This window comes from Lepisma saccharinum, chromosome 1 (assembly GCF_977018435.1).
Source record: "Lepisma saccharinum chromosome 1, izLepSacc3.1, whole genome shotgun sequence".
NCBI classification, from domain to species: Eukaryota; Metazoa; Arthropoda; class Insecta; order Zygentoma; family Lepismatidae; genus Lepisma; species Lepisma saccharinum.
Window position 1 is genome coordinate 119552645 of NC_139229.1, and position 26069 is coordinate 119578713.

Here is a 26069-nt window from a genome sequence, read left to right on the forward strand (position 1 = left end):
GACAATCCCAACCACACTGATTATACCTTCATGGTATTTTTAAACTACTGTTTCAAATTGTATATAACCTATACAGGAAGAAGGATGCCCAGGATAGAATTAAATGGAAGAACATTGTTGAGCAGGCCAAAACTCATAAAGAGTTGTAGCGCCAAATAAGAAGAAGAAGGAGGAGGAGATATATCCACTGTATGAAATCGCCAATTGCTACATGCCTGAACTGTCTCAGTGAATCTTTAGGTTAAATATATCTCCAACTTGTTTCCCAAGAAAAAACTGAATTTTGGTCCTGTCTCTCAAGTGTTGTTTTTCAACAATGTATTTCACTATGAAGAACTGTACAGATAAATTAAGAGTTGTTTAAATAGTTCAGTTCACATTTACAATACAACTAGGCCTATTTCATATTGCAAAAATGTAATAGAATATCTTCAAAAACTGAAGTAAGCAACCATAGACCTCTAAATTCTCTTCGGCTATCGACCAGGTCAATTCTGGAACAGTTTCCAAGCTTTCGAGAGCTAACATCACTCTCATCTTCAGAGTAGAAGTGCAGTGCCCGGTTTATATGTATCTGGAGATGGAGGTTCCTAGTGAAAATGATGGACCAATCAGTAGCAGTGTCTACTGCATCCGTGCTGCTGGTTGACATGGCTCCCGATTGGTCCACCAGCTTCACTGGGAACCTCCATCTCCAGATACACTTGAACTGGTTTGGCACTCAGCACTGCACTTCTACCCTGAAGATGAGAGTGATGTTAGAAAAGAAAAATGTTCCAGATTTGACCTGGTCGATAGCTCAAGAGAATTTATTCATCATTCGTCACCAGGAAAGCAAAACTTGCTTCATAGACCTCTAGTCTATATGTAGATATGAAGGTAGCTATTAGAGTGCTGCAATGAGCATTTTTTTTTGCTCGGGCGGCAAATAGTTCGCATGGGAAATGCTAGATAGCATACAGAATTGATATGTCTACCCCTCGAGTGAAAAATGCTTGAATTGACGGAATATACTCAAACCCTATTAGTATATTGTATTTCCTTCATTTGTCTATGGTAGTTAGGGTGACCAGACGTCCTCTTTTATACGGACATGTCCTCCTTTTTAGGTGTCTGTCCGGCGTCTGGGCAGATTTTTTAGAAACTGTAAATGTCCTCCTTTTTTGAAAAGAGTATAGCATCAACCATAGCAAATGTGCTGCATAGAAAATGCTTCCACAATCTCGTATAAAGATCTTCATTTAAGGCATATCACTTGATCTTCATTTAAGGCATATCACTTGATCTTCATTTAAGGCATATCACTTGGGGTGTGTTAGGTATTCGAACAAGGCTCACTTAGCGTCTGGGATCTGAACACGATCACTTTTCCGACTTAGTCATTAGTAGTATGCAGATTTATATGCACTAAAAACATCTCAAATAGGCAGTCAATTAGGCACCAAAATGATGAAAATAGGCACTTACAAAGGCACTATAAACTAAGAAAAGGCACAAAAATAGGCATTTAAAAGTCACCCTAAAATTAAAGAGAAACATTAAAACAGGCAATGAACTTATTTCAATTTTCTTCTTACATTGCACAGTTATACTGTATTATCACTTCAGTTTATATGTAAAACTGAGCTAACGATTAACATTTGGGGGGAACTGTCAGTTAAAGTAATTCTCACAAAATGAGCTTGTCCTAACGACTGTCCAAATTTGAAAAAATGATGAAAAAACAATGTACACGATTGTAACAAAAAAAAAATATTTTAGACAATGTTCTAATTGAGACCCTCAAATCTGGCGAATACCATATTTCAGTCAGTTCAACATCAACAAAGCTACATACTTCAGTGTAAGGAAAGCCAAAGGCATGAAAAAAAGAAGCTGAAGTATGCAAAAATGCAGAATAGCAAATTTTGGCATGATTAAGCAAAATAGACATTTATAGGCACTATAAAAATTTGTTTTTGGCAAAATTCCGCACCCTAATCATTAGTATTATTCTAACTCGTTGCTTCACCCTCTGAGACTGCTGGAACGCATGTAGTCTGTGCAGTTCCTTTTCGATTGATTGATTTGGTTTATTTTACTTCGCTTTTCTGCCACTTTTGGCTAATCGTGAAGATGGGTATGAACGATAATATGATGATTTTGATGAAGGGACTCACAAAGAACACCAATGCCAAGGTTGGGATTCGAATCAGGGACCGCTGGCATTGTGGCACGGTGTGCTAACGACTTGCCACAGAGGTCGGCCAGTTTCTTTTCGAGTTATACATACGTGATACAGAAACGCACAGTGAGAATTTGGATTATTAAGTAATATTTACTTTCATGAAATAATAAAGTGAAAGTGTAAATTCAACAATGATCTTGCAAGAAAATATCCAGCTTTTAAAGGATAAAGGAGACGAATATGAGGTAAATTGTAAATTGGCAGTCACTTTCCCCTGCTGTTCAAAGAGTGCTAGAAATGTTTGTGGCATTAAAATCATATTTCTCTACTCAATCTAAACTACCTAAAATTTTAATTCTGTTTTTGGAAATAAGTTAAAGCTAATCTTAATTGTTACATTTGGATTCACTTGTGGGGATATTTCATTTTAATATCCAAGAATAGGAAAAGGTGTAAAGTTCTGTGCTTGAAATTATGAAAATTTTTAGTTGTGATTGTCAAGTGTTAAATAATGGACATTAGAAGATTGTTGTTTAAAGGTAAGAGGAAGTTATTGAAAGAGATCATTAGAAAAGTATCTGTAAGCAAAGTGTTGGTAAGATTTTTTTTATATTGATTAAATTATGGAAAATGTATTGCAATTTTTTTGCGGTGTCCTCTTTTTTATGACTTTGTCCTCCTTTTTCACCATGCTCTGTCCTCTTTTTTGAATGTATGGGTCTGGTTACCCTAATGGTAGTGGGTCCTCAAATATGGATCGTGTAGTAAAAGATAAGTGAAATTAAAAATTAAGTGAACATAGTCATCATCAATGTTCGGAAAGTTACTTTTAAAAAGGTAACTAGTTACAGTTACTTGCTTAAAAAAGTAAGTTACAGTTACTCATTTTAAAAAGTAACTCAGTTACAGTTACCTGAACTTTAAAAGTAACTGTAAGTTATATTTACAGTTACTTTCTGCTGAAAATTTTCTTGCAACCAAATTACACAATTCGATCATTAATTGTAATAAAATATTTTGTGAAGACTTACATATATTTTATTTATGTTGTTGATACACATTTATATTTATTATAGAATAATGGACTTTCCTGTGCATTGCGCCATGCCATGAAGGCATATAGGGTGTGTGGAGTTAGGGCCCCACACTTTCTTGATCACGACCGAAAGGTGTAGGTGATGTGATCAGCAATACGCTCCTGGCTGCATTTAACTCTCTGAGTTTCCTCCTTGTACCCACTTTATTCCTCCATGTACCCACTTTATAGGATGGGGGGGACACCAGAGTCGCTTCAACAGGTGGGAAAAAAATCCCTGTTCTCCCCCACCAAGGATCAAACCTGGATCTCTCGTATGGTAGTCAGACATCCTAATGATTTCTTTTGAAGGAGTACCCCTATACCGTAGTATACCCTGTTATTCACATTTTCTCAATTTTCACGTAAGTCAATTTTCTCTGCTTTCTGTATTCTCTTCTTCAGTTTCATTCATAGTACCAGTACTGTTGAATTATTACGTAAAAACACTGAAATATTGCAGTATGTCCCTTTTCAGTTTAATCCAATATTTTAGCAAAGAAAAAACTATCGGATGCTGCTTACAGAAGAGGGAAGTTATAAGGTCAAAGAGGTACACCACAAAGGAACAAACTACAGAAACAAGAGACACTTCCGAGGTGTGTACATCGCTTTGGAATTCAGGTCTAGCAAACAAAAATGAAACATATAATAAACCTCGAAATTCCTGGCACCTGGCTGGAGTCTACTGGACAGGAACAACTTTCTCTTTTCCTCTTTATCTATTGTTTGCAAGAATTAATGCATCATATGATGGGCTTTTATATTGCAGCAGAAACTGAATTCCGGCTCACTTTGAGTCCTAAATCGCCAATAATTTACGACACTTACATAGCAATTTAAGTGTCACAAAGTAACTGTAAAAGTAACTGATAAAACATTACTTCTATCATAAAAAAGTAACTCAGTTACAGTTACTTTTAAACGTTACTAGTTAGTTACATTTTCTCAATAAAAGTAACTGTTACTTGTAACTGAGTTACTTGTAACTAGTTACTTCCAAACACTGGTCATCATCTCCATGTTAAAATGTAGTTTTGTATATCTTACCAAGATATGTGAAAACGAAATAGATGATTATGGGCTGAAACTACCTATACTGACATTTATGCAGTGTTTGGAAGTAACTAGTTACAAGTAACTCAGTTACGTTACAAGTAACTCGGTTACAGTTACAATTCCTCAAAAAAGTAACTGTTGTAACTACTTACTTCTAAAATCAAGTAACTGTAATTGTAACAGTTACTTTTTCAGCAGAAGTAACGTTTCAACAGTTACTTTTACAGGTCCCCGCTTTAAGACACTTACATTGCAAACTTGAATATTTGTGATGTAGGAGAAGAGCTAAATTTGGCAACTTTAGAGTTTTCGTGGAATCACCTAAGCCAAAATTTCAAGGCTGATTGCAAGCACAAATGCCAACTATCTCCTCGTTTCCTTGTTAAAAGAGCAGAGGGGAAGAGAAGGGTGGGAAGCACATTTAAACCTTTCCAGGGCCAGGTCTCTTGTCTTGTCAAAGATTTCCAGATATCAACAACATTCCTCATACTGAGAATGGAATCAGCTTCAGGAAGTCGCCTAGGGGCTAACAAACAGGTCCACTCGGTTGATAGCTTCAGAACAACGAGTCCCTTTATTTGATCTGTGATGTCAATAGAGAATGCAAGTACTTTGTTGCTAAATTTCTGCAGTGGTAAATGGCTACTGCTCGCAAACCAAAATCTGTGAATGAACATATCAACACCTACAGGTGTGTCAACATGGATCTTAAATAGTTCTTTATTATTTTGGTTTCCTTTTTAAAGTTACATTGTTCGCCTATGCATGGTGTATGCTTGCTTATGAACTGAAGGGGCCTGTGTCGCTTCGAACTAATATGCTTCCCTTAGCGAAGCGCTCAGACAGAAGAGACAGACAACAAGCCACATGGAAGTTTCATGCTGAAACGATAAGCGACACTTCAGTCAATATCCATGCACTCACCATGCGAATAACAGTCCGAGCGTCACACTTCACTTTGAAATGTTTCATGTATTATTAAGGGTTCATTTCCAAGCAACACACATTGCTTGTCGCCTGTGAAGCGACAAGAGACATGGGACACAAAAAGGGAGGGAGAAGCATCTTAAGAATAGCGAAGAATGCAAACAATAAAAAGGAAAACAGAGAAGAGGAAGAGGAAGGGATTATCTACGAAGTGAAATGTAAAGAATGTCAGAGTGTTTACATAGGAGAAACGAAAAAGAGACTGAAACAACATAGGGATGATGTACGACTTAAGAGAGAGAGAAATGCGATATTTAAACACACGAGAGAAACAGGACATGACATAGAGTGGGATGAGGCTAAGCAGACAGGAAGGGAGAAGAGAATGCTAGTGAGAAAATTGAAAGAGGCCAAGGAAATAGAGAAGAAAAAGGTGAAGAAGACACAATGAACTGGAATGGAGTACTGATGATAAACAAAGAATGGAAGAAGGTGTTAGAAAGAGTGGAAAGGACAAGAGAGAAAGAGGATAGAAGAAGGAAGAAGAATGAAGGAAATAGAGTGTGAGATAAAGAGTCCAACCAAATTCACTTTCAGGTGAAAGTAAAGTTGACAAGGGAAAGCCACCTGCTAGAATGTTCCAGAACAACTTTCTAATAGTCTGGAGGGGAGTATTTTTGTGTATATATATCATCCTTTTCTTGTACCTTGTTACATTTGTACTTCTGAAGAAGACCTTGCTAGAAGGTTGAAACGTTACGTTTAGTTTATGTTTTATAATAAAATAAATTTCTGCCTTGGTCAGCATATTGAGTTTTTCATATCATGGAAACAAGGCTTAATGGTGTTATAGTATATTGAAGAAAATTATTATGACATAGCAAACCACTGACTTAATAGTATTTACTTTTAGAACAACATTTCGTTCCTTTCACTCTGAAAATGCTTTCTAGACAAAGATATAAAGGTAATTGTGGAGCACGATGCATTACACCATCTCAATCAGCTGCGCATTGAGCATACCTATCAAAATGAATGACGAAGCAGTGAATGATTTTTTAAGAAATGACCCTAGAAGTCCTTTGCCAAATTGATGAAAACATTTTCTAAATACGAAGATGAAGTAAATATTTGTTTCAGGATGCTTATTATTTTGCTCTCTTATACCAATAAATTATTTTTAAAGGTATTATGTTACATTTCTGGGTGTGTATCATAAAAAATACCATTACATTCTGCTGCGTACTGTTTGTCTCAAGCGCTGTGAAATGAAATGTTCAGAATTAAAACTGTAGTATGAATGTTTTTGTTAACTCTACTGTCAATTTCGTTGTTCTTCATTCATGATACAAGTCGTGATTAAGGCTAGAGAAGTATATCATATTAAAATAAATAAGGGGTATGTGATGATGATATTTATTATTTATCATGTGCAAGCTGGTTGGCTGTTAGGAGTACATGCGTATTTTATACAGTTTTGAAATATAAATAATTACTTGAATACTAATAAATATCATGCAGAACATATTTAATAATAATCTGGTCCCAAAAGTTAATATTAGCCACATTACTAGAAAACATGGTGCATTTTGGCATTACCAACTCTGACTGCTGGACGGTATGGGTTCGAGTTTGCCTGGGTTCAGTCTCCGGGTTTTTGGGCTGTGTATAGGAGTGGTGGCAACCCACCATCATGAGGCAATTGGGGAGCTATTAGTGAGTAGCGTAACCTGGTCTCAGAAATCTCTATAATGGCTGAAATTCGACTTCCTGACCCTATGTCACCCCATTATTGGTTGAAGATCTCCACACCCCTAGTCAGTGGGAGGAAGACTGTCAGTCGAGAGATAGGCCAAGGTCCTTCAAGTGCTCTCTAGCCATGCGTTATTAGCTGTGCGTGTGTGTAGTTAAAATATTATATATTTTTCGAGTTATAATGTGTGTTATTTATTGTTATGGGGAATTTAACCCCTCAAGCCGGTTTGACGTACACGTGTACGGACCCCCATAGTGCTTCTAGAGGCAGTTCGACGTACACGTATACGTCCCGTGTAGTAGTGACGAAATTATGCATATTCTGCCATCTGTTGTTTTCCCATATGAATGAAAATGCATGTAACTCAAGAGTAGGCTGCAATGTTCTGCTGTCTGTTGGTTTGCTTCCAAATACATGAAATTATATGCGATTACATCACTTTATTACGTAAAAAAAACAGCTGAGAAATGGCGTTGAACGAGCGGGTAAAGGGCATCAAAGCGGACGAAATTGGTGCATTTTTAGAGGAAAGTTACAGTGAAGGTTCAATTTATTCATTTCTATCTACAAGTGAAAGTGAAGTAAACTATGCAGAAACTATGCAGAACATGAAGTAGATAGTGTCAATGATAGTGAAAGCGAATTAGATGGCATTACATCCTCACCTGTTGCGTCATCGAATGTAACCTGGAACTGGAAAGAAGTTGACGACTCTTTCAAAGCAAATAAACTTGCGTTTTGTGGATTGTGCTGTCCCCAAAAAACAGTCAATAATGTTCTTGATGCCTTTTTGTAGTTTTTTTGACAAACAAGTTGTACAACTCATTGTCGGAGAAACTTACTTATATGCCGACACTTGTATTCAACATTGCACATTGAAACCACGTTCACGAATGGCAACCAGTTACCGTGGAAGAAATATATCTTTTTCTGGGAATATTTATGCTTATGAGTATAGTTCAAAAGTGTTTATTGGTGTTCAGATAGTGAAGTAGGACTGTGTTTCGAAGCATATTTTAAATTGTACCACACAACGTTGGACTTCTAAACTAACAAGAACACAAGACAGAAGGAGTACTTTGTAAACGCAACATGTAATTATTTTATTATTGTTATTTTTGTTATTATAGTATAAATGTCATTATTTATACATTTGTGTGTAGTGTGAAGTTTCGTTTACAAGTCCTGAAAATTTCATTGTAATTGAGCAAATGGCTTTTAAGATATGTTCAATTTTGTGACATTATACGAAAATTGCTGTTTTGGTGATTTAAAATTACCGCCTCTCGCATCGGCTGATGGGTATTTATCTCCCGGCTTGAAGGGTTAAAAAGTGTTTTTTTTTTTTTGGTTGTTTTTTGTATTTGAAACTCAATCCTTCCCTCCATGTGAAATAATATATAATTAAGACTTATTAAGACTTTCGAACCAACTAGAAGCATAAATAAACATATTACTTAACATATTACTCCCTCTGTCCCATAATTATTGTCCAGTACATTTTTGTTTGTTGTGTCTTAATAATTGTCCGATATTCAAACTGTGGCATTGGTGTATACAGAAGAACAACATGAAACACGGGAATGCGTCATACAACTTTATTACTTAAGAATCAGTACAAATTGTGCTTTCCATCTGCCTCTTAGTCTGTCATTCCTGTACTACCATTTTGGCATACCGGACTATAATTATGGGAGTATTTTATTCCAGTTAGTGATCATCACTTGTACATACGTACAATGTAATTGCTTGCAAGAAAATTTTCAGTATGAAGTAACTGTAAAAGTAACTTACAGTTACTTTTCAAGCACTTTTTAAAACGAGTAACTGCAACTTAGTTACTTTTTGAGGCAAGTAACTGTGACTAGTTACTTTTAAAAAAGTAACTTTCCGAACTCTGCATTTCTGTTTCTAGGAGTATTGTTACATTACAATGATGTATGATTGAATGTTATAACTGCATTTTATTATTTCGCAGAATATGATTATCATTTTCGGTAAGTGAACAATGATGTACAAGGTATTCTTTTAGGCCTTAATACATACTATATACTATAGTATTACCTTGAAATTGCAGTCCAAAGTGCAGTCATGTTGCACTGTGATACGATATTTGCAATTGCTTAGACAGGTCTGTCAACATGTGTATCCATTTTACCTTTCGGTTTGTAGATATTGCATACTTTCATATGTATTGTATTTGAGTTGTTGACAGTGTTGCTTATTAGGCTCTGAAATATGGGACGTTATAAATCATTCCACTATAAGTGCGGTACGCTCGAGCGTGGGAGACTTGAACCAGTTTGGGTGAGCAAAAGTGGTCCCATGCAGCACTCGACTAGCCATGTTATTTGTAATCTGAGTAGGATGTGTATATGTGAGGCATTATCAAAATAAAAATATACCAAAATGCAAATAAATCTGAAAACAGTTTTGTATTTTTTTTTAATATTGTAGTGTATAGTTAAAAAAATGTTCCCTACAAAATTTCCTTGAAATTGAGAGACCTATCCAACAAGACCCCTTTTCCCATTAAAAATTTGTAAGGAACCTGCAGGGTAATCCCCTAGTGTGACACCACACATTCTTGCAATACCATCATTTGACTTGCCCTTTGTGCTTTCATATGATGATGTTGAATGTTTTTCCTGTTTGTTCTGCATGTTGAAATTATTAGCTGTTATGAATGTAGACTCCTTGAAACCATAACGCAGCTTTTCAAAATCTCTTCAAAATACACTGACCAATCCAAACTATCTCTCTTACAACATAATAAGTTTGAAATTAAGAAACCTATCAAATGAAGAGTCACTGTACATTTTTCTACTGAAATTGTCAGGTACACCCCTTTCCTCCTGGGCACACCCCTATCGGGTGTGAATAAGATAAAATATGAACTATAAAAACAAATGCAAAATAATATTTGTTGCAGTTGGGTTAATTGTTTCAGAAATCAAAAAGTTGCCAGCTTTCTTCATTCATTTTTTATATCAATTTTTCCTCCTTTCTTTCATAGATGATGGTGCAACGAGCTTTGGCTGCAAAGTCTTTGTCACATGCTCAAGGTGGAACACTCTTTGCTGGATTCATTAAAATCCTGCCTGTTTTCATCATGGTAATTCCAGGCATGATCAGTAGGATTCTGTATACAGATGAAGTAGCATGTGTCAAACCAGAAGTATGTGAAGCAGTCTGTGACAGTACTGTAGGTTGCACAAATAGTGCCTATCCGAGACTTGTTCTTGGAATCATGCCAGGAGGTAAGTTACGATTGGAATTGAAAAACAAACTGATTAATAATAATAATAATAATAATAATAATAATAATAATAATAATCATCATAGGCATCGATTCCTACTGATATTTGGGGGGGGGGCGACCAAAGCTAAGCAAGGCATAAATACAGATTTTTTCTGTTTGGGGGGGTCAATGATTCCCCCCCAAAAAAAAATAGGGACGTAAGAATGAACACACTTGAATTAACCTTTGAGAAATTGCAATTACCATACAATTACTAGCTCTGACAACACAAACACACATCAGGGCACACCGAACTTTATTTGATGGACAAATAATTCACTATATTGTGATTATATAACATAATACTTTATGTGTAACTTTTCATTAAGAATTTGATTATCACATTCTATTTATAATTATACAATTGTACTTATTCCTTTCTAGAAGTTTACATTCTATTTATAATTATACCGTGCGTCCATTTCGATCTTCAGCCGAGAGACCAGGAGAAGCGTGGCAGGCAGCGCTGACGGACATGCCGACATTTGCGGCCTGTAATGCCCGCTTATTTTTATGGACGTATGCAGACATTTATATAAATATTGCAAAATGAGCACTAACCTGTGTTATAAGATTATGGTTTTAATTTTAGTAGCTTAGTGGCTGTATGTGCCGATGATTTTGACACGCCCACCTCTTGTGAAACACGGCGTAGAGGTTTGTTTGGAGAATGTTCTAACGCTGCACCAATATCATCGAGTTTTGCTTCGGTTAGAATCCGTCGTTTTTGCTTAGGTGTTTTAAAATTTAACTATCCAGTTTCTCGTAATTTAAGGTCTAACTGTATCTCTATGTGGAGTTGAAATGCCTGGGAATTTCTGTACAAATTGCCTACACACGTCTCGACACAAGTCTGTTTTCATGTACGTGTCATACATAATAAATCTTTGTTCCAACGTGAACCTTGCGGCTGGCATTCCAATCGTCTAACTGACACAACACACATACACACTGCAATAACACAAACAAGTAACTGCAAGTAACCAAGAATAACACTCTTGCGCACAGTACGAAATTAACACGCCCTTGGTTTACATTGCTCGCCACTATATTCACAGCTCTGTCTTCATCTAGTCGCGAAGGAACAAAAAAACTCGAGCTCGGAGATATCGGATTGCAAGGAAGCTTACGAAAACCATTCACTTTTAACGGTTTCGTCTGCAGCGTAATCTTGATACAGTGTTGCACATTCGAAACCTCCAAACGATTCCCATCGCCACAAAACTCTTTCAAGGATATAAACTGAAGCAGGACGTTACTGGTCATAATTATGATTAAAATGTTCTATTATCTGTGGCTCTTAACATCGTTTCTAAAGCGTATTCTTTTGTGTATATAAGGGCAGAACTTGGATGAATTACAGATGATAAATTATAACACAGGTTAGTGCTCGTTTTGCAATATTTATATAAATGTCTGCATATGTCCATAAAAATAAGCGGGCATTTCAGGCCGCAAATGTCGGCATCTCCGTCAGCGCCGCCCGCCACGCTTATCCCGATCTCTCGGCTGAAGATCGAAATGGACGCACGGTACTTATTCCCACAGTCCTTTCTAGAAGTTTAATGTCTTCAAACATGCTCTCACTATACACATACACACATTTTATTAAACGTTAGTTAACTATTTTTAAATATATAACTTCCAGGCACAGAAATGCAGTATGAAGTAGCACACAACTGTTTACATGTACAAGTAAAAAATACTAATCCTGATTAATAGAACTGTGGCATATTTCAAAACATAGTATTTTCAACTTCTTGACTTTTCCGAAGGAGAACAACATTTTGTTCTACAACAACGTTCAATGAAAGATTTTATGATCTCCTTAGCGTCAATATTATCCAATTTATCCTCATGTATTTATGCAAAGCACAGAAACTATGTTGAGCCTCTCAAGAAGAAGCACTATGGGTGCCTATAAATGTTTCCATACCTATGTTTACAAATTATTGTTACGATCTACCTGTAATGAGGATAATTTATATCATAATACAGCATGATTTAAAAAGATAAGACTCAGTTTTGTACGGTTATATTCAGGGCCGGATTAAGGTGGGTGCTATTGATGCTGCAGCATTAGGCCCATTCCCGAAATAGGCCCAGATGAAAACAGACTAGAATTTTCCGAAAGCTGAACAGTTTTCTTTTGCTATATTAACATGAAAATAAATCTCAAAATGAAATTTGGAGCCCCAATTTCGGACGCCTAGACACAGGTAAATTCACCTTGAAAGTTAGTTGTACAGAAAAAATCGACGGTATGCAGCATCATGCCCAATTTTGTCTTGATCCGGTCCTGGTTATATTTCCTGAACACTACATTGTATGTGAACGATCTACGTAACATCTGAAAGAAGTCTTAAAGTTCGATAAATAGTTGAATTTACAACTTGATATCTTATTGATATTTCCACAAAATATATATTTATTTTTAGTTCTCAGAGATAGGGACAGGATAGGGTAATTTACTCAGTTTGCAGACTGGAAAGTGAGCTCCTTGTCATCCGGGGCAAAGACACAGCCTTTTATTGTTCCCCTCCTCCACCCAAAAACGATCAAAATAATGTTAGTCATGTAAAAGTAACAACCGGAAGAGGCCTAAGGATGAACTTGTAGTATTTATCATAAAGAAATAAAGTATTATTCAAGAGTTTTGTAAACAAAGTTACTACTTATATTTTTGGTTTTTTCTTTGGTCTAGTTGGTAGGGCTACTGTGCAGGAGACTCGGGTTTGATTCCTGGGCTGGCTGATCTAAGGTCGGAATTTTTCCAGCCTTGTCTTTGTGTAAAGCGACTCTGGGGCTTGACCAGCCTGACATAAATGGTTACCTAGGGGCCACCCTGGGGTGTAAAGGCAGCTGAAGAGTAGTGTTTATCACATCACCTTCAAAGTGGCTGATGTAAAGAATGTGTGGTTCCCTACCCACACCTCCCCTAAATGTGCCTTCATGGAAAGGTGCTATATGCAGGGGGAATTTTTTTCTTGAAATAGTCAGAGAGAGTTGGAGTTTTTTCTTTTCTCCATTCCCTTTTCTCCACATTGAGCTCAACAATGTCTACTCAACACAATGGACTGCTACATACTGAATAAATATGCTTAATTCACTTTCTCATTACATTTTTTTCTTCTCTCTTTCGAATGCAAGTGATAGCCAAACATTCCAAATACTGGCCCTCAGAAGTTCGTAAGGTGAGGAGACCTATACATCGACAATATATGCCAATAAATAATTAAAAGTTACCTTACATTTGTGTGGAAAAGAATGGCACCTACCTATTTTTCGATGTACTGACTTGCTCAAGAGCAAGAGGACTTCTTCCTCTATTCTCGCACATAATCATAATGTACCATACATTTTTTTTATTAACTGTATTTGGAAAAAGAAATACTGAGATAGAGTAAAATGACCATTTCAGAGCAGAATACTGCGTAATATCAGAGAAAGTCAGTCCTTAAATATAATTTATGAAATTTCCATACACACAAATAATACTTTGTTATAAAATGAAATTGTGTTGAAAGTGATACATTGGGCCCCTTATAGGGGGCCAAATGAGAACTGGGGGCCTGGACCCTCCTGCCCCCCCCCCTTTGGTTTCAGCACCCCTGATGATGATAATAATAATGTGCATTGCACTACAGATGGCTGGGCAGAATATTGCCACCCATCAAGTGATGGCATTTAATGTGTCATTCCTTCAAAACTGCACGTGAAATTTCAGTTCTGTCTTCTTTGTTCATTTCCATACATATGAAATACAAATTACAAAACAGTACATCCATTGTTACTATTATTAACAAGCAGAGTTTGAAAGAGTCCTTTATTTGCCACTGAGATAGAGATCTTATAAAATGGGCTGCAACTCCTCAAGTGCCACTTTTTGATGATATATTTTACTTTTACATGCAATATTGAGAACAAATGCACAATTTAACAACGTGTGACACTTAGGGTCCAGGAAATAAGAATTTTTTAAAAAATCCAGAAAATTATGATGTTGCGTAATTTTTTTTTCTCCAAATTTGGAGGATGGGTGTTACATATTCTCAGAGAGTGATCTTTTATTGTGCTTCCCTCCAAATTTGGTCAATTCAGCAAGCATCCATAGAGCCAAGGTTGGAAGCAAAATTCCAGATTTGTTTTTCTTTAACCCTCCGTCATCCGTGTCCTCATAGCAGCACATATGTCCCGCGTGCGGCACTCGCCGCCTCATAAAAACCAACGTTACTTACGTGAATTATTGATGCAAATCGAGGTTGAATTACATTAGCACTTACTGTAAACCAGGGGAAATATACATGAATGCAAACATGTCCATTTCGGACATTTTTATTTGCTATTAGAAGAAAGGTAAACAAAAATGGCAGTCTCATACAATTACAAGCTTAGACTCTTGAAGCAAATGCACCAAAATATCATTCTAAAAGTAATTAAAACTTTTCAATATAATGAAGGCACTAAAAATTTAAACTCACCATTCACAAAAATATCAAAGTATTTTCCAAAAATTTTCAACGTATTTTTCAAAACAAATTGAAATCGTACAACTTATATGGGCTTAGAAAGGAACTATTTGTTCCAAAATTCTCTGTCAAAATCTCTCTGACTTGCAGAAAAAACAATTGAATGTAAAAAACACACCTCGAAGAAACTTAAAAAAATATTTTTAAAATGTTCAAAACTCAATTTGTTTCTTGTACTCTTACGAGGTATACGTAAGAAAATACATACTGACTCAAATATAAGGAACCGAATGTTGTCACTTTTCAATATCGTTATTTTGATAACTGCGACATTTCGTATGGGTACTGCAACGATTTCTGCATTCAAATAATTTGCATTCCTAACAGCGTACAGTGGTTTTATTCTTCTTATTTCCGCCCAATTCATGGCTGGCATGCTGTGATTTAAGGTAGGAAATGTCCCGTGCGCAGTACTGAGTGCCGCTAAAGGGGGACCGGTCACTTGAGGGGTGTGAAATCAACTGAAAGAACGACAGAAAAAAGGCGCAAATGCCTCTATGTTTTCAGGAAAATAATGAAGATAACTTACCTGGTGCTTTCCTGACCAATATTTTGCTGGTAAGGAAAATAATTCAAAATTTTAAAAAACTGCATGTGTTATGGAGGGTTGAGCTGGTAACACTGCCACTCTTTCTATTATCTTCCCTCAAGAAGTATCAGCCTATCTTCAATGAAACCTTGCATGGTTGTACGAATGAAACCTTGCATGGTTGTGCAAATGTACCATTGCTATATACTACATCATTTTCTTAAATCACTTTGGTCTACTGTAGTGACCAAAGGGGCAAGCCGAAATCATTTTTTTTTTTAAATTCTGATTTTCTTAATTTTCTTCTTCCTTTAACCTTCATTATTGGGAGGTACAGTGTATGAACTTCACCTCTGCTACAGCGCCTAGAATAACGTAGTGTGGAAAACGGCATGGTTCTGCGCTTTCTGGCTGGTTCCACTCAAAAATGATCCGCTACAGGTGCTGGTGTTGACCCCGGTGCTTGGTGTTCGACTGCTTATAATGGAAGTAAATGGAGTTTTCGCTGCAACGTCTGATTCTTTTACATGAAGCATTTCTATGAATGTGATAATTGCTATGATATTTGGTACAGTGGTCGCGAAGATATTAACGAACATTCTAGACAGTCGACCATGTCCTGTTATCGTCATACTTTCGTTAATAATACGGGAGAAAAAATATGCGTGGAATGTTCTTGGCAAATACATTTTTGTGTATGAATTAGGTTCATTATTATTATCATCATCATCATTTCTTTTAAAGATATACACACTGAAGCATTTGTATTTTTGATATTTACTGACTCTTTTCTTCCGCTTTAAACTAATCGCGGCGATGATGATAATGATGATTGCATGAAACGACAAGGGGAACCCCACAAAACTTTCTTAGTGCCATCGACATGAGTGTAAGGCAACTTTCAAACCAATGGGACAAGCGACATGGGATGTTCACACTGTCACACTAGTGACACACACTTCCAGACTGTAAAATAGCATTCATTGCACATGAGGGTCCAAACAGCAAACGACACGTTCATATGGCGTATTCGCATGCTACTTGTTACTTCGGTTGGAAAGCTCCTTAAAGGAAGGGTGCTGAGACCGAAGCGACGTGCTACAGGGGGAGTTCCCAACTAAGTGACAAGCGACATGGTGCCTTCAGTCTATTAGCAAGCGTTGCTTGCGAACAACGGATAGGCGACACGATAAACCGCACATTACAACAACAGCTCTAGGTGACACAATAAGCCACACGTGTCGCTTTGTCGCTTCTGCGTCGCTCAAACTGGACCATTTCCTGAATAGCTTGCAACATGTTGCCATGGTTTGTTGTTCGCGCATACGCGATGCAATGAGTGTCTTGCTTTAGTGAGATTGCGCACCAAAGCGACAAGCGGCACGCGACACTTATCGCTTGAGAATTTCACCAACCGAACGCTGGCCTGTGCTTCCCGTCATGCCGCTACGATGTGAAATGTTGCTCTTGATTGGCTCCTTTCCAAGCAACATGTGTCACTTCGGTATGAAAGTTGCCTTGGACCGAATGACCCGTGTCGCTTTGGTGTGAAATCCTCGTATCGTTTGTCGCGTGTTGCTTTGGTGTAAAATCTCCTTGAGGAAATGGTGCAGTCAGAGCTTGTGTCCCTACGGTTCGAAAGGCTGCATTGATTTCCGACTGCTCGCTTTCAAGCGACATTTGTGATTTGTCGCCTCGGTATGAAATATCTCTCACGATACTATCTATATTCTAATAACATAGAAAAATAAACTCTAATACACAGTTCAAGACCTGACGTCCGGAATCACATTGAGATGTTTCTTCTTGCGTTACGCATGCTATTTATTTATTAATTTTATTTTACTTTTCTTTCCAAATTAATGCCATTTCGTGACTGCAAATCACTCCACAAATATAACTGTTTCCATCAATTCACTTACCGCCTTTCTAGAGAAACAAATCTTCACAATATATTCCAAAAACTAACTAAGCCTCATTACTTTCATAACAAAATTAGCACCTGGGTCGATCGCACTGCCATCTACTAGTCATCGTCTCGGGGAACCAGTTTCTTGGGTCGTTTTCCACACTACGTTATTCAAGGCGCTGTACCTCTGCTAAAAGCTCTATCATCCCAGAAAAAAAAGGTTTTATCTTTTTACGACAATTAGTTCTTGAGCTACTTTTTTCCCCAGCAAGTTGGAAATCACATGCTTGAAAAGTTCTTGTCTGGAGAGGCTAAACATGCACATGAGGCTCTGTCCTCTAAAGATTAAATGCAATTGACTTTGCTGTTTTTTGAGTGGGCTAAAATAATTTTTGATTTCATGTTAATTTACAATGTTTACTCTAATGTGTTTGGAATTTTTTTTTTACTGTGTTGATATTTTAATGTAATTTAGTTCATTTGACTTTATTAAATACACAGGCATGTGTTCGAGTAGTATGATGCCCAAATGAAGGCACAAAATAGTTTAATATACATCTCTGCTCTAATTTATTCTCTTTCTTTTTGTAGGTTTTAGAGGAGTTATGTTGGCAGTTATGCTAGCAGCACTCATGTCTGATCTCACTTCCGTGTTCAATAGTGCCAGCACTTTATTTACAATGGATATTTGGAAGAAAATAAGACCCAAGGCTGGAACACATGAACTTCTTATTATAAGCAAGTAAGTTTGCTAATGATGTGAAAAAAAAAAATGGTATTTTGTGAAAAAATGCAAACTCTTTTGTTTATTTCTGCCAATGATCATCAAATCAATTTTGTTAATGTATAGTTTATTAGTAAGGTTTATTGTGCAAATTTGGACAGGTAATGTCAATGGTCTTTAATTGTTTTTTCTCTAAAAGAGTGCCTAACAGTTCAAGGTAATAATATTTATTTATTTATTTATTTATTAAACACTACAGGCAAATGCCCAGTTACAGTGTTTTAAGGTTAACTGAGTTCAGTTCACATACATATTGACAAGACAAGTAATTAAGAATTGGAAAGAGAAAACAAAGACAATGAGAAAATAACTACGTATAAGACGGAACAGAATAATCATTACATAACAACAATATATAATACAGGGGTGGTATATCATAAAGTATACAACATATTTGGTTACAATGCTATTATATACAGGGTTCACATAATATGTTTGCTTTTAGGTCTAAATAGATCAATGTCAGGGGTATTATTGGAGACTATATTGTACAACGTGCACATCCTCCTCATGGGATCCGTTTCAGCCATCCTGGTTCTACCGCGTGAAATTTGGAAGAGGTCATTTCTGGGTCTTAATTTTGAATATGGAACATAAAAGTTTATTTTTGCGAGAAGTGCGGAGGAGTCAATTTTTCCATTGACAAGTTTAGAAAGGAAGGTTAACTGGTGCATCTGTCTTCTTTTTCAAGGGACGGGACACTCAGCATGTTGCGTAAGATGTCACCCGAAGTGAATTTTGGATAAATGCCATCTAATTTATATACTAAATACCTTAAGAATTTATTTTGGAGTTTCTCTATTTTTTCGATTTCCTTTATAAATAACGGGTCCCAAACGACTGAGGCATATTCAAGTTTTGATCTGACAAATGTATAGTAAAGTAGCAAAAAGGTTTCTTTTTTCTTAAACTGGCTACCCATTCTCATCACAAATCCTAGGTTCCTGTGCGCTTCACTGAGGATGCGCGCAGTGTGTGTTTGGAAATTTAAAGCTTTGTCAAATGTGACTCCAAGATCAGTTACAGTATTCTCTCTTAGGATTTCTACGTCGGAAATGTTATACGAGTATTGGATGGGATGTGTGTTACGTGTGAATGATACCACTTTGCATTTCTTGAGATTGAGTTGTTTTTGCACCAATTAAGTACTTCGTTAAGTTCATCTTGTAATTTCGTGCAGTCGTGATCGCTTTTAATTTCTTTGAAAATTTTGACATCGTCAGCAAAGATTAATTTTTCGGAGTTTTTAGTGCATGTGGTAAATCGTTAATGAAAATCAAGTACAGCAGGAGGCCTTCGAACCTTGGGGGATACCGGAGCTGGCTACATAATAGGAGGACCTTAGTCCTTGGTGCATGACATATTGTCGTCTATTCTGTAAATATGAAGCAAGTAGTTTTATAAGTTGCAGGGAGAGGCAGATGTAGGCTAGTTTCTGAATTAAAGTATCGTGGTGTACCGTGAGAAGTCCGTGTATATTACATCGACTTGTCTTTTATCGTCAATTGTTGACGCAACATAATTTGTTAATTCGACGAGATTAGTCACAGTTGAATGGTTTTGTACAAATCCATGCTGGTATGGCGAAAGGATAGGTTTGACATGCGAGTAAATATGATTATAAATTATTTGCTCAAAGAGTTTAGCTGGAGCTGACAGTTTCGCGATTGGTCTGTAGTTACTTATGCCTGTCTTGTCTGCTGCTTTGGGGATTGGACAAATCTCCGTCGTTTTCCAACTTGCGGGGAATTTTTCTGTTTTCAAGGTTAAATTAAAGAGGGTGTGGAGAGGGAACTTGAGCGCCTCTGAGCAACCTTTAATTACGTAGGGGGGATTAGGTCCGGTCCAGCTGCTCTTTTTGGTTTGAGTTTCTTGATGGCTTTTTCGATTTCTTTTAGGGAGATTTCTGGGATGCTTAAGAGACTAAGTTGGGATTTCGGGAGCTCGTTCGTATGTGTGGTTTCGTAAGAGGATGGTTCCGCAGAATAGACAGATTCGAAATATGTAGCATAAAGATTCTGGATATTATTGTTACTAATAGGTTCACCATTGAGTTTGGTTGGTTGGGCTGGTGGATTCTTCCTTTTATTCTTTACTAAAGAACAATTTACATACAAAAAAGTCATCATAAAACAATTAGAACAAAAGAACAGTTTACGTAAGGAATTAAGAGTGCAATGTTTCAAAGCAAAATATTTTTCCACTTAATATCTAAGTCCATGATTTTGGCTAATGCTGTTATGCGTCACTTTAAACACCTTGCATGATAATTTATCTCTGCAGTAAAATAGTAAACTTACATGCAGAAAAGATATTAATTTAGAGTTCACAATATCAAGCCTTCTACACCAAGGCCTGATTTTTCTTGTTATTCAAACTCTTTCCCCAAATATCCCCACAATGCAGAGTCAATACAGAAATCAGGTCTTGGAGTACTGGTACACCAAAAAGTAAGCATTTACTTAATTAAACCAACACCTTCAAAATGGCTGTGTAGAGCCCTATCACCACATGCCCTTATACAGGGTAAGTCAAAATGATGGACCCAATTACAGAAATTCATTCTGTGAAATCTAATAAACATACTATGTTATTGTTAGACATGTGCTTCGAAAGGTTAACTTTCAAAATTTAGTTTCCACGCAGTGTTTCCACTTTCTACCGCTAGGAGTCAGCAGCGAGCAGGAAAATGGTGTTGACTGGAGAAAAGATCTTTCTGTGTGCTTGATTATCATGTGAACAAGTCTGTGATTAGTGTGCAACGGCATTTCCGTACCAAATATCGGAGAGAACCACCTATGGGGAAAGGCCATTCGTAAGTGGAATGAACATTTCAGAGATTCGGGCTGCATCTGTAAACGAAAATAGACTGGCCATCCGTCGACTGGGGAAGAGACAGTGGAACGAGTGCGCACATGTTTCGTGTGGAGACCACAGAAGTCCACCTACCGGGCAGCGAGAGAACTTCAACTTCCACAGAAAACTGTCTGGCGGGTTCTGCGGAAATGTTTACAAATGAAACCCTACCGCTTGCAACTAGTTCAAGCCTTAAAAGACACAGATTATGCTTTGCACGCATCCTTCTGTGCTGATTTCCTCGCATTAATGGAAATGGATGGGTTCTCTTAGAGGTTAATTTACAGTGATGAAGCAACTTTTCACCTTTCAGGGAAAGTTAATAGACACAACGTAAGGATTTGAGGAACTGCTAACCCCCATGAATTTGTGGAACACGAACGTGATTCTCCCAAAGTGAATGCCTTTTGTGCCATTTCCCATGAAAAGATTTATGGGCCCTCTTTCTTCCGTGAATGTACTGTGACAGGACTTGTTTTCCTTGATATGCTGCAACTATGGCTCCTTCCACAGCTTGCAGAGGATAGCACAGATTTCATTCTCTAATTGGATGGTGCCCCTGCGCATTACCATGGCAGCGTTCGGGACCATCTCAATGGGGCATTGGAACAACGTTGGATAGGCCGTGCATCTCTGGAGGATCGACCTCTCCTTCATTGGCCACCTCGTTCCCCCGACTTGAACTCATGTGATTTCTTCATGTGGGGTTTTGTCAAGGATCACGTTTACATACCACCACTTCCAACAACATTGGATGACCTGCATGTCCGCATCACAGCAGTCATTGCTGATATTGACCACAACATGCTACACAAGGTTTGGCAGGAGATAGACTATCGGCTTGATGTGTGCCGTGTTGTGCGAGGTGCTCACATAGAACACTTGTGATTTGTTTGAAAAAAACAGTTTACCTTTCTTAGCACATGTCTCACAATAACATTTGTTTATTATATTTCACAGAATAAATGTCTGAAATCGGGTCCATCATTTAGACTTACCCTGTATATGCCTCGTCAGGGGTGCCCACAGGGGGATAATGGTGCAGTAGGTCGGTCTGTTGCTGTCGGACAGACAGACAGACAGACAGACAGACACAGACCCACAGACCGACTGACCGACAGACTCAGACCGACCGACATACTAGGATCCCGAAACGTTGTTTTTTTCTAAAACAGATAATCACGAAACGTAAGTATTTTATGATATATTATATTGTACTTTCAATATACATTACGTGAGTAAGCCGCACACGCCTCGAATATGAGTTCATATGCAGAGTGGGTATTTAACACAAATTGTTATACAACTTAAGATAAATATAGAAAATTAAACCTTGACAAACTAAATAACATGCTCCGATTCAATTATTGTTTCACGAGACATTACAGAACCCTAGTTAGAAATTCTTAAGCTCAGGGCAATAATATAATAGGTTCCTCTTTCAAAGAACTCACCCCCCTTTTCTTGGGGTAAATATAATTATTTTAGTAACCTATAACAAGAAGTTAGAAATGTAGATTCAATATATTTTTTGTTCCAAATGATGCACCTGCTTTAAATTAAGCATTATATTTTAAGAAGTGATGTTATTAATGAATATCGAGATTATCACGGTATGTCTTGTAATGTAACTATAGTATAAAACTTCACATTCACCTAAGTAAAGTGCCAAACATGCATTCTCTCAACACATGACTGCGAGGGAAGGAAGCAAGAAAATTTTTACATCCATTTCTTTGCAGGCTTTCAACAATATTAATATAATGGGGTGTCAATACTTTCTTAGGATCCCGAAATATTTACTCTTTTCCAGCTTATCTTTTGGCACATTCAGAGTCGAAAATGTATGGATATCATATCGATAAATAGTTTCCAAAATTTAATGTTCGAACTCTATCTCTATTACAGAAATCCCTTGACAATCTAAGATTTAACACTTTATCAAGAGCTTCCTGTCTTAATCCTACCATCAAAAATTTCCATGCCAAATTTAGACTTACTGTTGATATTGAAGAGTGGATATTGTCTCCTCCAAAAAATAAATTCTCACAACCTCCACATCAGAATTTCCACAACATTCTAAGACAATACTAATACACAAGAATTGGAATCCCCTCTCAATTCAAGGCTCAATCCCATCTAGGTAAAATACCCTCTATAATTAAGACTTGGGAGTAGGATACTGCCCCCTGCAACTTTTAATTCAGAATCACCCCTCCCAGAACCCATGTGTCAATTAAGGCCTAATATATGAGAGTTGGAAACTCCTTCCCCACCCCTTTGATAAGATAAAAACTTTCTTTTCTTCATCTAATGAATTAAATATGGTGCATTTAAGGTGTATAATTTTTACACATATTTTGTAAAAATATATAAATGTTGAATTTTATATAATTTAAAGGGGGAAAAATCACCCCCAAAATCTCGATGCCGTGGCTTGCACCATTATCCCCCTGTGGGCACCCCTGATGAGGTAAGTAAAATGATGGACCCGATTTCAGACATTTATTCTGTGAAATATAATAAACAAATGTTATTGTGAGATATGTGCTAAGAAAGGTAAACTGTCAAAGTTTTTTTTCAAACAAATCACAAGTGTTCTATGCTGCTATAACAGTTTGGTTTGAATGAAAGGGAGTGTGTACGTTTCAGAGACAATTTATAATGAATTGATTATGTATTTAAATAATATGATTATATGCAGGGTGATTCAAAAGTCGCGCGACATAGGACAACTCCGTTATTTGTGCAGATACCGAAAAAGCGATAGATGGCATAAGTGTAGGAAATACATTGTTGGAAATCATGAGCGTAATTGTTGCGACAGCAGATGGACCATTTATTAGTCTGCTTGAAATCACAAACAGAACAAAACAAAATGACTTTCAAAATGGCAAACGGAAAGAAACGCCAACAAATCAATGTCATAGCCGTACTCCATTTACGACCGAACAACAAAATTGACAATCGCAATAACAATAGCAACCGCACGGAGTGGCAAACTGATACCAAGGAACGACCTGAACTAACATGTCCAGCAGCTGCACCGCTGGGACACTACCGGAGGAATTGTTCAAATTGATTGCCATCCTGTTGACGGCACATCCGAATACGGAACTCTTGCGCACATTATGTAACACCACAGGTGTTATTGCTCCACAAGCTCCTCTGATGTTTTCCTGAAGTTCCTGCAGTGTTCGAAGCCTGTTTCTGTACACGACAGGTTTGAGATGGCCCCAGAAGAAAAAGTCAAGTGGTGAAAAATCGGGCGACCTAGGCGACCATTCCACGGGACCCCTCAGACCTATCCAACGCCCAGGTAAAACTTCATTCAGCAATTCGCGAGTTGTTAGTCCGAAATGTGACGGTGCTCAATCTTGCCGAAAGAAAAACCCCCGTCGTTTTGCCTGGGGTAGATTATCCAAATAGGGCAGGAGTGTCATCTCGAGATGCGCTCTCTACAGTTCAGCAGTGAGCTTGTTGTTAAGAAATACGGGACCGATGAGAACATCCCCGTGTATGCCACACCACACATTTAACCTTGGGTCAGTCTGATAATGAGCATCTACAGCAATGTCCAATACATCGTTATGTCTATTGACTGTTCCATTCAGATGGAAACAGGCCTCATCGCTGAAAAGAATATCAGCTTCAAGGTGTGGCTGCTGTGTTTGTCTTTCAGTAAACCACTCACAGAACTGCACCCGTCTATCTGTGTCATCTCCATGCAGTTCCTGGACAAAATGCACACGATATGGATGGAAATGATTTCTGGATAGTATCCTGGACACGGATGCTTGACTGATGCCACGTTCTTGAGCCACTTTTCGTGTTGACCGTGTTGGACTGACTGTCAGCTTAGCTAGTACGCTAGCTGAGGTTGCATGATCTGTTGCTGTACGTGGCCGCGCAGACCGTCGTTTGTCATGGATACTGCCTGTTGCCTTGAACCGCTCCAGTAAACGACCAATGATTGCATGATGCCGTCTGTGATATTCCTCCGCAGCTTCCCGTAGACTCGTCCCTGCAACATGGATAAGAACCATTTCCACCCTTTCCTGAATTGTGTACTGGGACATTGTTGTTGATTACTGGAAAAAAAGAAAAATTCCACATTACGGTCATGATTTAAGACGTATTTTCGAACAATTTTGTTCTTGTCTCCTGCACACAATGAAAATAATACAAATGCAACATCACGGTCATGATTTCAAACATATGTCCAACAATTTTGCCCTCTAACGTTTTTTCGGTATCTGCACAAATAATGGAGTTGTCCTATGTCGCGAGACTTTTGAATCACCCTGTATATAATATGTTTATATATATATATATATATATATATATATATATATATATATATATAAATTAATTTGTTTAATATGGAATAAAGAAGAAATAGAGGTGCTGACTGTGCCAGTGACCATTATTTAGTAATTGCTAAATTAAGAGAAAGACTCTCAGTGATAAATCATAAGCAACAAAATCTAAAAGTTATAAAATTTGATACAGGAAAGTTTGCTGATGAAAGAATTAAGAAAGATTACCAAATTAAACTGTCAAATAGATTTGAGGTTTTGCAGGATTTAAATGATGATGAAAATATAAATGAAACAGACGTAAATAAGAATTGGGAGCACATACGTAATGCAATAGAATCAGCAGCTAAAGAAAGTATAGGATACCATAAACCAAGAAAAAGTAAGCCATGGTTTGATAATGAATGTCATAATCTAATAGAAATAAGAAATCAGGCTAGACTTAGGTGGTTAAATAACTCTGATGATACAAATCTAAGCAATTATAATAGAATAAAGCGAGAAGTTAACCGCACGTTTAGAAGTAAAAAAAGAGATTACTTGAAAAGCAAAATTAACGAAATTGAAACAAACAGCAAAAATAAAAATATCAGAGATTTATATAAAGGTGTAAATGAATTTAGAAAGGGGTGGCAACCTAAAGTAAACTTGATAAAAGATAAAGATGGTGATTTTCTAGCTGACCCAAGCGATATTCTAAATAGATGGAAGAACTACTTTAATGACCTTTTAAATGTCCATGTAGGAGATAAATCAGAAGTAAATGAAGTACACACAGCAGAACCTTTAGTTCCAGAACCAAACTTGACTGAAGTTAAAGATGCTATGAAAAGGCTAAAGAATAACAAAGCACCTGGC

The 26069-nt window shown here is 37.2% G+C and overlaps 1 protein-coding gene across 1 annotated transcript in view; it reads left to right on the forward strand.

Moving 5' to 3' along the window:
• LOC146000289 (sodium/glucose cotransporter 4-like) overlaps window positions 1-26069 on the forward strand; it is a 108372-nt gene that overhangs the window by 53244 nt on the left and 29059 nt on the right. Inside the window, exons 8-9 of the mRNA XM_083137782.1 lie at window positions 10001-10244; window positions 17844-17994. Coding sequence (XP_082993908.1) covers window positions 10001-10244; window positions 17844-17994 — 395 coding nt within the window. The remainder of the gene's footprint in view (window positions 1-10000; window positions 10245-17843; window positions 17995-26069) is intronic.